Raw genomic sequence first — 12,334 nt, 5'->3', positions numbered from 1 at the left:
AAGAGTTGACTTTAACAGAGGTGTGTGCAATATAAAGAGCAGTTTCTCATAGTTCCTAACAGTGAAGAGAGAATTTGTTTTAGAGAATTGTTCAAAATCAGTATCCACATTCGGTGTCCCTTTTTCAGGAACTATCTATGAATATTGATTCTCAATTTAGGTGGTTAAATATGATTGTTGTTCTTATCTGCCATCTTTCAGATGTAAGGGCAGTAGAAGTACATAATGTGTAACAGTATATAAAAATATAATGCTATCATAAAGCTAAAACAAGAGCACTAATCTCTGTAAGACTAATTTTCAATTAACGTAGTTAAATCTTAGGTGAATTGAAGTCTTCAGTTCGGTTACTGTTCTCTTTGGTTATACTTTTACCTAATGAGCACTGAACTTTAGCCAGATCTGAGGTCGTTCCAAAAATAATGCCCTCTATTTATTTCCTTAGAAAGTGCAATAACTATATAACCTCACTGTCCATTGTTTGGTCTCCATAAATGTTCAGCAAGCATCTACAAATGCTAGTGGGTGCCATTTTTTTTCCGCATGGAGGAGTTCAATTCCATACCATTGATTCATATGTGCTTCCATGTCTGATGACATGTTATCAGGGTGCCCCTCTGCTGCCATCTGTCGTACAGTAACAAAATGTAATTAAGTAATGGTGGGAAAGTTCAACATTTACTGAGATTTTCCAGTGTTGTTACTGCAAATAACCAGGTTAACATATTTGTAGTGTTGCTAACAATGTTACATTCACACACAAATATATACTCATACACGCACGTATATAAATAGATACTTAATTAAATTTTTCTTGCCAACAAGCTGTTTAGAATTATGTTTTCAGAATATGCTTGCAAATGATATGCCAGATTTAGACCTATTTGGATTTATCTTTATCATTTCTTGAGTATATTTTTAATGTACATATTCTTCTCAATTTATCAAGAAAGTATTGTCAAGCAATGGAAAGCCAGTTTTCAAAATCAGAATCACTTTTATGGTAGTAATTTTAAAGGCAGAAGAGGCAGAGCAGCAAACAAATATTTTCTTATAGAGTAGAATTGATAACAATGAAAGTGCGGTTCCAGAAGGCAGGAATTCAAAACTAGAATGTCAGAAATTTTTACCAGCATCACTCCTTGAAAGAAGAGACAAATTTCTTACACTGGAAGTTAACGTTTTTCTATTACAGTCTTTACTGTTGAAAGTATAGTTTCAATAGGAATGAATGTGATTCTTAAGTAATGACTGAGGCTCTTTATGTGATACTAATCCCTTACTGTTTGCTAGGTTTCGGTGGTTGCATGAAGGATGTTAAATTTACACGAGGTGCTGTCGTTAACTTGGCATCTGTGTCCAGCAGTGCTGTCAGAGTCAATCTGGATGGATGCCTATCAACTGACAGTGCTGTTAACTGCAGGGGAAATGACTCCATCCTAGTATACCGAGGAAAAGAGCAGAGTGTTTATGAGAATGGTCTGCAACCATTTACAGGTAACACATTGGTTCCTTCAATGAAATATATCATTTTTATTTCCTTCTGTATTAATGTGTTACCGTGTTCAGTCTTTGTTCTTTTTTTTCCTCCCCTCTTCTGCATCTCTGTGGTCTTTGAAGAATACCTTTATAGGGTGGTTGCCTCAAATGAAGGAGGATCAGTATCTAGTGTATGGACCCGTGCTCGTACAAGAGAATCAGGTAAATATGGCTTTAAGGCTTACTTATGTCCATTTTTCATGTGCTATCTAATATTAGGTTGAAGAAAAACCCATCACAAGAATTTTGAGCAGTCTAAGTCACATAGTATTTCTACAGGTACCAAAAGTCTTTGATGCGTTGAATAATTGCAGATTACTGTCTTATTTCATCTGCAACATATTTAAGCAAATACTTAATATAATTCAAAGTATTTTCCAAATATATATTATATTATGCCATTGTTTGAGAGCTAGGAATGTGAAATAATTGAACTACATTAACAGAATAAGAACAGTCTTGTCTAGGCATGTTGATATGTACACATCCAAATTCACATTTACAGGAGTCTGCTAAAGTAAGTAACTGTATTTTCCCATGTATGACCGAGTGATACTAAATTAAGTGCAGAGGAGGGAGATACTGGAGAATATCAGGAGCATCATGCTGTGAAAGATACAAAGCCATGTAGCTGTAAGTGAGATCGGGATCTATTGCAACTTCTTTTTTTACGTTGAATGCTGCACATGCATACACTGCTCACTGCTTCTGAATGATGTAGATGGGGGAAGGAATTTTTTTACAAGTAACGTGCAGATTGTGAATATTTAACAGAAAAGTTTGTGGCTTGTGAAGAGGGCTCCAAAGGAACATAATACATAATTATCATGAGGGAAACTTTCTTCCCAGTGCTTTTAAATTGGCCAGCAAGTTTTTGAAGATTTAGTCCTGCATTTTTTTTATTCAACATTTTATTTTTCATAAATGGAAGCCTGTCTGCATTCTTTCAATGCATTCTGGTGAAAGATACTCAATATAAGATCTTAAAAAAAGATACAATATGTATGTGAATATTTGACTTGATAATACGCTCTTACATAATTGTGTCATTATTTTTTTTACTAACCAGAAGAGAAGGTATATATATTTTTTCATACCAACTGTCTGACAGTAGTAAGCTTTCCCATAAATTTGTTCACAAGATGACCACAACATTGAACAGCTATATGATCCCTAGGGCTGGAGAATAATTGCACTACTTAATTATTTTTGAGTTGGTTTTGTTGTGTCCCTTATGAGAAGACCATCTGCTATAGAGTACCTTACCTTGCCCTGTGATACACTTCAGGACTAATAAAATCAGTATAATGCTGCAGTAACAGGGGTTTTCCTAGAGAATCACATTTTTTGTACAAGAATCACAACTTCCAAGTATTTTCATACTTTGCACTGTAGCACTCTTCTAATTAAAAACAAAACAACCACAACTAAGCCAAGTCTTTGAATGTATTTAATAAAACTTAAAACTATATAAAAAGTGGTTATTTGATGGTGAGAAAAGCAAATGATCATCAGCAGGGCTAGGGAGTCCACATGCATTTACAGCAAATTCATCATCCATCATCCTGCCATTGTGTTCCTTGGGCCTTTCCTCTCTATAGCTTGTGCAGTCATCTGTGATGAAGTTGTTACTGGACAGACCTTTACCTGATATAGAAATATCTAATAAATAGTTAAAGGTTAAGGGAAATGGGATTTTTTTTTATTTTTTATTTTTCTAATTAGCTGCATGAGCTTAACTTTCCAGTTCTTCTAAGCATCTTCATTTTTCTTTTCATTTTCTTCCCTCCCTACCCCCCATAACAAAATCTGTTTTACTCTCATATAGTTATCTGGCATTTCAGAGATACGAAAATAAATTAATAAGCTTAATTTTTTGTAAATGAGGATGTACTATTTTTAGAAATGTTTCATGTCTTTGGCAGTCTGTGGCTTAGATATCCAACAGATAAATGTCAAACTCTTCTCTGCTGCAGTCTCTGTTGCATCATTCAGTTGCTTGATTATAATGCCCAAACCTGCTAGCTGCATGCAATCCACCTCCTCTTTTTGAGTGATGCTTAAATATGTTTGATACATTAAATGTTTTCAGAAAACCTCAACAAGATGAGAAGGAATGTTATGTAGATGGAGTTTTGATGGTTTTGAAATATAGCTTAAACCGAATAGCTCAAGATGTGCAGTCATATTAAATCAGTGCTGAAAAGTTACAACTCTAATAAATTGTATTTATGCTAATGGTTGAGTCTGATTTACTGCAGCCATTAAAAGTGAAGAATAGGGGCAATAGTCTCCTTAGAACTGCCATTTTCTCTATTTTCTATTTTATCCCTCCACAGTTCCACAAAATGTGCCAACTCCCTCAAGAGTTCACAGTATAAATGGTTACAGCATTGAGGTCACCTGGGACAAACCTGCTGGGGTCATAGGTGTAATTGAGAAGTACATTTTGAAAGCATATGAAGAGGATGGTCCCAGTGTACCCATCACTATTGCTGAGCTTGCTGACACTAGTATGCTCACAGGTAAATGTTGTTAAGTACCATTTTCTAGGTGTATCTAATAACATGGTGTGTTTATACCTCCTTTTGTTGAACTATAAAGTATTGTCTATTTTCATGTATAAAGAGCATATCTACTTGCTCCAAAAGTATTTATTTCCTTGGAAACTATGACAGATACAAAGAACACAATAGCACTGTTTGGTAGAGCAAACTTTCAGCTACAAAACATTGTCAACACAAGTGTCCACCATAAGCTATGTGTTTTCACCAGAAATAAGGACCTGCAGGCTGCAATTGCAAAAATCTGCACCGGTGGAGGTGACCTGCTGTCACCACTTCTGAAACACACCACTCACCACCTCACTGTGCTCACCTTCACTGTTTGGTCTCCATAAACGAATGGCAAATGTTGATGAATGACAGTGGGTGCCATTTCTTTCACGTGGAGAATTAATTTGGTGACATCCTTTTTCTTCAGATGCATTTCCATGTCTGACGCCATTTTTTCAGACTGCCCCTTTGCTTCCATAAGTCTCACAGCAACTACATATAATGGAATATTGATGGGAAGGTTCAACCTTTTCTGCCATACCACCACCATCTGCCACTGACTCTGTAGGCCAACATAATAAAATAGGTGATATAACTTTCAGAGAAGCCCTTGTAATACTGTCAGCACCAACATACGTGCAATGTATTGACTTCAAAGAGCAATAGAAATTAAAATGCATCTAAATACTGAAAACAAATTCTAGTTAGACTATTTTTCATAGTCTAGTAGTGATTTTATAGGGGAATTCAGTTATTTTTGTTTTTCTTTAGTATACATTGTTACTTTCTCCAGTTTTTACATCTATTTTAACTATGCAAACTCTAAATCTGAGTCCCATAGGATGCTATTCAACGTGATAGACCAAAACACCTGATATACTTGCCTAAATCTGACCACGTAAACTGAACTGATTTCAGTGGGATGTAGCATGCAGTTATGTTTATCAGATACTTTGCTTGCTACTACTGAGAAGTGGGTTAATATAAGGAAGGAATTTGGAACTTCACTTTTAGTGGGTTTGCTAACTCAGCTGTGGGTTGTGAACAGGAGCTACTGCGTATGAGATGCATTTTCTGGAGTCCTGTTATTTTTACCTGTAGGAGCTGGATGTTTTTAGAAGTGTGAGAGTCTGCCCACTACACAGAGATCATTTTGTGACCTGTCTTCTTGGCAGGAGGGTCTGACTTTCTTATTTACCCTTATTGTTTATTTATTCTCTGCCTAAAATTAATTATATGATTCATAAAATTAAACAAGCTCTAATGACAGTGCTCTAAGCTAGTGCCTTAGTAAGGCTTGACTTCGGGCAATATAACAATTGTGGAAAATGCCTTAACCTTTCAGCAGTATATTACTGCTGTTTTCCCGAAGCCCAAGTAACACGTGTTCAATGTTTTTACATAAATATATGTTTTGTGTTTTTCTCTGCTGTAATGTAGATATAAATTTTCAAATCTAACATGCATATATTTTTTCTTCAATTGGAATGTTCTTGACTATTTGTTAATGATGTGTTTGCAACACATAAATTGCATTGGCTTTTCATTATTACTGTGATTTGACGAACTTTTTGTTTGAATACTCTGCGTGGAAATGCAATATAAATTACATTAAAAGAAATTTTCAACCATATGTTAGATAGCCTATGTTAGATAATAGCTAATGTTTTGAACTTAATTTTAGTTTAATTCTTATTGGTATTATGCTATGGCTGTATGTTAAGGTTATGAAAAGTCTACCCTTTGCTGGATAGGGAAGAGGTATACACATACAGCTTTCAGGAGGCAGAGGGGTAAGTCATTCCTCTGTATTATATTAAATAGATCCTTCTTTTTTTTTGTTCTTTGTGGCAATAAGTGCTGAATAACGCAAAATTAAGTGACCCTAAGAACTTAAAAATGTCTCTATTCAACCATTGTCCTCTCTGATAATGTCAGATTGTAGATTCTTGGGAATATGACAGAAAGTGAGTCATCCTGTTAATATGACTTAAGATGGTAGTTTATCTAATTTTTCATCTGGAAGTTGCATCTTCACTACTGTGCATAGTGGTCTGTGGTAGTATTATCTTTCGTTTGTTGACCATTTATGGTTTTGCTTCGTGTAACTTGCTATGGCAGTAAGTTTTCAGATTCAGTTTTGTCTGTGTGAAAGGAGTAGTTCCTTCTGTTATTTATAACTGCTGCCTGATATTTTAGAAGTGTATTTCCCAGTTTCAGTGTTGTATGAAATATGTAATTCAAGTCCTCATGCTGAGGTCAGAACCGAGACAAGTGAAAAACTATTTCTGTTAAATCACTGCTCCTGATAGACGTGGTTTTGTCTGTAGCCCATTGATTTCAGTGCAAGCTACACAGAAGGATTGGTTTGTGAGCATTGGAAAATGGCTGCCCTCAAACATGAGAGTTATAATGGAAAAAATAAGAAATGTCAAGTGATGAATCAACAGTATCCATGGCTGGAGTATTAAAAATGTCAACAGTTTTCTCTCATTAAAATTCTAATTGTCCTAGTTTTCCTATTTTTTTAACAATTTTCCTCCTTTATTCTCTTGTTAATTGTGCTGCATTCATTGTGGATAGACCACTGTTTATAAGTTTCTCTTTTTGTTTTGAATCAGTTTTGAGGAAGTCTTGGTCAGTTTGCTTTTTAAACTTAAAATAAACAAGCTGTACTTGGAGAGTATAACGCCGTAATCCCTCAAAACTAATTTTGTTCATATGTAAGAGTGTTGGCAGGATAGGAGGAGGTGGAAAGAAGTGGAAACTAACAGTTGCTACCCTCACACTTATATTGTAGCCTGCTGGATAATCTGCATTTGGAAAATAATACAAATCCTAGAAAACATCCATGGTCACCAAGAGCTGCAAGACTGGTCAGAATGGTAAATGTAATGTGATTTTGTTACCTGGTGGTTGTAATCTCTGACGTGTCCTGCACTACAGGAGAATTCTGCATTGCAAGGATTTAAAGAGAAAATTACTAAATGGTTTGGGTTGGAATGGACCTTTAAGACCACCTAGTTCCAGCCCTCTGCTACAGACAGGGACATCTCCCTCTAGACTTGGTTGGTCACAGCCCCATCCAGCCTGGCCTTGAATACTTCCAGGTAGGAGACATTTATAATTTAACTGAGCAACCTGTTCCAATGTCTCACCACTTTCATGGTATTTTTTCATAGTACCTAGTCTAAATCTAGGCCCCTTTCAGGTACTGGAAGGCTGCTGAGAGATCCCCCTAAAAACTTCTCCAGGCTGAAGAGCCCCAGCTCCTTCAGCCTGTCTTCACAGGAGAGGTGCTGCAGCCTGAATCATCTTTATGGCCCTCCTCTGGACCCATTCCAACAGCTCGATGTCCTCCTGTTGGGAGCACCAGAATTGAACGCAGTACAGTACAGAATGCAGAAGATATTGAGCAGCAGTGGCCCCAGTATCCCACCCATGGGAAATGCTTCTGATTTGCTTTCACCTGGATTTTATGCCACTTATTATAACCTTCTGGGTCCAGCTATGCAGCTAACTTTCAGTTCACTGTCCACTTATCTGTACTTTGTCAGCTTGTCTGTGAGGATGCTATGGGAGACAGCATCAAAGGCTATACTAAGGTTAAGATAACATCTATTTCTATCTCTGCATTTATGAAGCTTTTCATCTTATTATAGAAGTCTATCAGGTTGTCATATCAGTTAGGAAAATCTAAGTCAAAGTGAGCTCTATACTGATTTAGCAGTAATTTAATCTTCCTTTTCATGTGATCCTTTGTATCACTGACTCCCAATATGGCTGGCTGCAAGTTGCTTGCTGTGCTTAGGCAGAGAAGATTGTTTTCAAAAGTTGATTTAAACATAGGGTTTTCTGAGATAGTTACTAACTGGCTGCAGCTGTGGGAAGGTTTAGAGTGTTCAGCCACTTTCCCATGGGTGTCTCATTACATCTAGAAGAAAATGAAGAGGGGATTATTGCTTAGCCTTAAGGCTTGTCTGGTTGTCTTAGCAAGTTTTTACCATCGGAAAATTAATCCAGCAAGGTGATCGTTTCTCATCCTTATCAATTAATGCTCAAAAAACACACAAATACCCTGCTGTCTGACACAGAAAATAGCTGAGAAATAACCCTAAGCTTCTCTTCAGGTTCTTCTTGACTCTCAGTGTCTGAATCAGCATTGTTGCATACTTGGTATCATGTGCCCATACCTTCAGTTTTCATGAGTTCCCAGTTTAGACCCAGTATTCAGATAGAAAATGGCATTTGCTTTTATCTGTCCCAGCAAAGATGCCTCTGTTGTCAAGCACTGAAGAGAAATACATTTTATAATTCAAACTGAATACATTTTATAATTCAAAATCATAGAATTCAGGAGATACACAAGTCTCTTAAGTTTCACCAGCTCCCAATTACAGGCAATGAAGAACAGTAGTGAAAGCTGCAAACATTAAGTTCTTCAGCAAAAGAATTCTCAGACATTTTGTATCTCCATTAAAGAGTTCTTTTTTTAATGCTCCATTTCACATGGTTACTGTAGCTCTTTGTATGTATCTCATTACCACAATAACCAAGTGCTGAAGTTGTGGTTGCACACATGATGAGGAGGAAGTTGTTGTCAGTTTATCCTCCAAATGTCCTCAGTTGCCATTCCTTCTCCCCCTTGAAATGAGCTTATGATTTCTTTTCACCCTTAAGTCTTTTATGCTTGGCAGTTGACTATCTCAGGAAAAGTTAATTTGATGATTTGATATGGTTAATCATTGTGATAAGGCTGTGCCCTGGCTTTGGAAGGTTGGGGAATTTTCTCTCAGAAGAGGAAGTCAGGCTTTCTACCACTGACTAGGCTTGCCAGTGGGGTGAGGGAAAGCTCATTGCCAGCCTGGCAAATGACAGTGTTTAAAGAAAATACTCTGGAGGAGAGCTTTTCATTCCGACTGAAATGACGAGTGAGACTTCTTCCAGGCGTAAGCTAGCAGTGCAAAGCATCTGTATCTGCCTGGCAGACCCCACTTCATTTTGCAAAGGGGCTTAAAGCAGTAATTTTGGGGTTGCCTACAGACATGTACCGTCACCTGTTGCAGGGTTTGGGAGTCAGAGGGCTGCAGAAGCAGCCTGAGGGCCAGGCCCTGCAGTGCCAAATGTACAGGCACATCTCTCTCAGTGGAAGGAACTGAAGGAGTCTACAGGCATATACAAGCAGTTGCACCTGAGCCTCTGCTCAGCTCCCTGCCTGACTGCTGCAGCTAATGTAACATAGGGCAGCCAATAGATCTGTCGATGCCCATTAGGTTCCTCTAAATTGTCAGGTGGCGCTTGAGCTCCTGGTGACTCTAAATCAGAGTGGCAGAACATAGGTTCTTATCTCTTCTCACTTAGCAGGCTTTAGCAGACTAGAAGCATATTTTTCAATATATGCATTTTAAAGCACGAATGATAGTAACGTTTTGCAATATTAACGTTCTAAATGGATTGAGTTTAGATCTATATGAATCTTGTTTACAGTCTATTGCTGTTCTATAAATTCATATGAAATGTAAATTATCTGATCATATAAACCTGAAAATTTTATCCAGATTACATCAGCACTTAGCTACGTACTGATAATTTATTGATAGAAACTAAAAAATTAAACTTCCTATGCTTGTGAGAAATAAAGGGAATTATTGCTATCTTTTTATAGACATAGTTTGCAAAGAGTTAAGAATCTTCCCTTCTCTGCAGACTTTTAAAATTAATCATACAGTAGAAAATTAACAGTGTCAAAGTTATCTGGGAGGATCAAGAGGAACAGAGTGATAAGATATTATGAACCAATTCTTTCTGTGGCTAAACAGTGTCTGGTGCAAAATGAGACCGTTGGGTTATGGTGTTCTGCAAATTAAAGCAGCAAGAGTGTATGGTTGTGTGTAGTGAAGGAATTTCAGCCTTCCTTGAAATGTTGCAACCTGAATTGCGTTTTTGAGACCATTGGAGCTTGTGCTTGGTTGATGATAAAGTAGGAATTGCTGGGAAAAAAGGAAAAGGGTCTTCCAAGCCAGCCACCAAAGCAAACTTCTTTGTTCTTCTAAGCCAAAGCATTTTGATTCACACTCTGCTTATGGTAAAAGATGCTTTAAAAATGCAGATGTATGCGACAGATTGATGAGCAGAGGCTTACAGCTCAGAGATGCGTACATAGAAGACACATGTACTTTAGCAGTTTTTGCTACAATCTGTCGAAAACACAAAGTCAGTTGAGGACTTCCTTTTCTGGTCAGTGGACTGTGATTAAGTGTACTGTGGCAGTGATGCATCTCGACACACAAGTGACTTTGTTAGACAGATGCTGTAGAGGACCTCAGGGGTTCAAGTTGGCTAGATAGCTGAGGTTTGGGGAGAGAAGATTTGGTGTGTTATTTTTTTTAACAGCTCAAAAAAAAAACCATTATGATACATCTATAAGGTTGAATATTGTTTCAGTTGCACAATTTGTACTTTACAGTAAGTCCTTACAAAGTAGAGTCTCAGGGAGGAATCTGTGTAAAAGTCTGGCTAGAAAGAGCCCCTTGGGCAAAAAACAAATGGAACTTGTGTGGATAAGCTCTGTGGTTGACTTTGGGAATCTTTATGTTCGGTATCAGAGCTGTATTTTCAGGCTTTGTATAAAAGCAGTTCCTGGTTATGGTTAAAATCCAAATCCAAAGTGACCTGTAAAAAAAAAAATTGAATTAACCTTGCAAAATGCTTCTCTTCCACCATCTTAACAGAGCGTTTTCATTTTATTTTTTGACAAGAAGAAAATAATTTTAGAATTCATGTTACAGCTGTAAGATTAAATAGCTGTTTCTTTGTGAGCTGTGTGTAGGTGAGTGGGCTTTTCAGAATAAACTCACCTCAGTTTTTATTCTGATACACAAAATAAAAGCTCCAAGTTACCGTAAGCAAGTGTGCCATCTCTGAAGATCAGGTGATGTGTTGAACTAACATCCTATACAAGAAGGATAGTAAATCAGGGAAGTGAAGACAGTGCTTTTAGAACAAACTTGTAATTACATGAGGAAATTATTAAAATATTATACTAGTCTTTGAACCTGTTTTTCGGTCTTTGTGAACAGAGCAATCATACCTTAGTGGTAAAATAATTAATTTCCTTGATGAAAAATACCACTTTTCCATTCCAAATCTACTGGAATGTTGTGGCAGAACCCTCTAAGGATATGACAACACCCTTTTCGATGTACTGAATATAAGAAATGTCTGTTTTATGGAGAAGTGAAAGGAAGAAGCCTGATATTTACTCTTCTGATGTATTGTCTGTGTTATAATGAATGGGTTGATTATAAAGGTGCAATTCATTTTGACCAGTTAACATGTCTGTTTTATCATAAATTCATTGTTGACCCCTTTCTGCTGTTCATGTTAATGTTTTTGTCCCTTATCCACAAGATCGAACATTTTTTACTCTTGCAGAATTCTAGCCCCCAACTTCAAAGATTGCAAATAATTAAAGATCATTTAAATAAAAGTATAGGAAATTAAATGCTAGTTTTGCATATAAAGTGGGCTTAATGTTCTAGGTGTGATTCCAGATCACTCTTTTAGACTGTTAACTTTACATTCATATTTAACAAATGACATTATTCAGTTTCATGGGGTCACTGTGTCAAAATGTCTGTGTTAGAACTTAAATTTATTTCCAAGGGTTCTTTGAGTGGGCAGATAGGAGTGGTATGTTAGAATGATTTACCATCTCTGATTCCCTGTGTAGATTTTAAGGCTAGGAACATAGTCTGTGGTGTAAATTCTAAGTCTGGATGGATTCAACTTCTCTGAAGTGGCAGGTGGAATGAATGGAACTTGCATCTCAAATGCGGGAGGCTGACCCTCTTCTTAAATATTGATGGTCCCTCTATTTCCTGATCAAGGTGACAGTTTCTCTACCTCTCTCCTAACATTGCTAGAATACATGGAAGTATAATTGTGGCCAAAAGTTGCTTTTTTAACATCCCATATTGGAAAGCCCAGTGGACTGTTTAGCAGATCATCAGTTGTTGGGTATGGACAAGGGATGTCATCTACGTGTGTGCAAATTGAGGAGTCTGGAAAAGTCTTTTAAAATCTGTCAGCCATCTTCATTGGATCATAGGCTATTTTTTATTGCAGAATTTATTTTGCTGGGCTATAATTTATTTCACGTGTATCAGTGGTGATGTTTGCTGTGGAACTGCTGACTTTGTACTCTAAGATAGGCACTGGGTGTAAATTTCACAGCCTGA

The 12,334-nt window shown here is 37.0% G+C and overlaps 1 protein-coding gene across 1 annotated transcript in view; it reads left to right on the top strand.

Annotated features, from left to right (window-relative positions):
- Positions 1–12,334, top strand: part of USH2A (usherin) — a 352,517-nt gene that overhangs the window by 131,828 nt on the left and 208,355 nt on the right. Inside the window, exons 27-29 of the mRNA XM_072333648.1 lie at positions 1,294–1,497; positions 1,621–1,701; positions 3,879–4,064. Coding sequence (XP_072189749.1) covers positions 1,294–1,497; positions 1,621–1,701; positions 3,879–4,064 — 471 coding nt within the window. The remainder of the gene's footprint in view (positions 1–1,293; positions 1,498–1,620; positions 1,702–3,878; positions 4,065–12,334) is intronic.

This window comes from Excalfactoria chinensis, chromosome 3, assembly GCF_039878825.1.
Source record: "Excalfactoria chinensis isolate bCotChi1 chromosome 3, bCotChi1.hap2, whole genome shotgun sequence".
Lineage (NCBI taxonomy): Eukaryota > Metazoa > Chordata > Aves > Galliformes > Phasianidae > Excalfactoria > Excalfactoria chinensis.
This window is presented reverse-complemented; position numbering and strand designations above follow the sequence as displayed.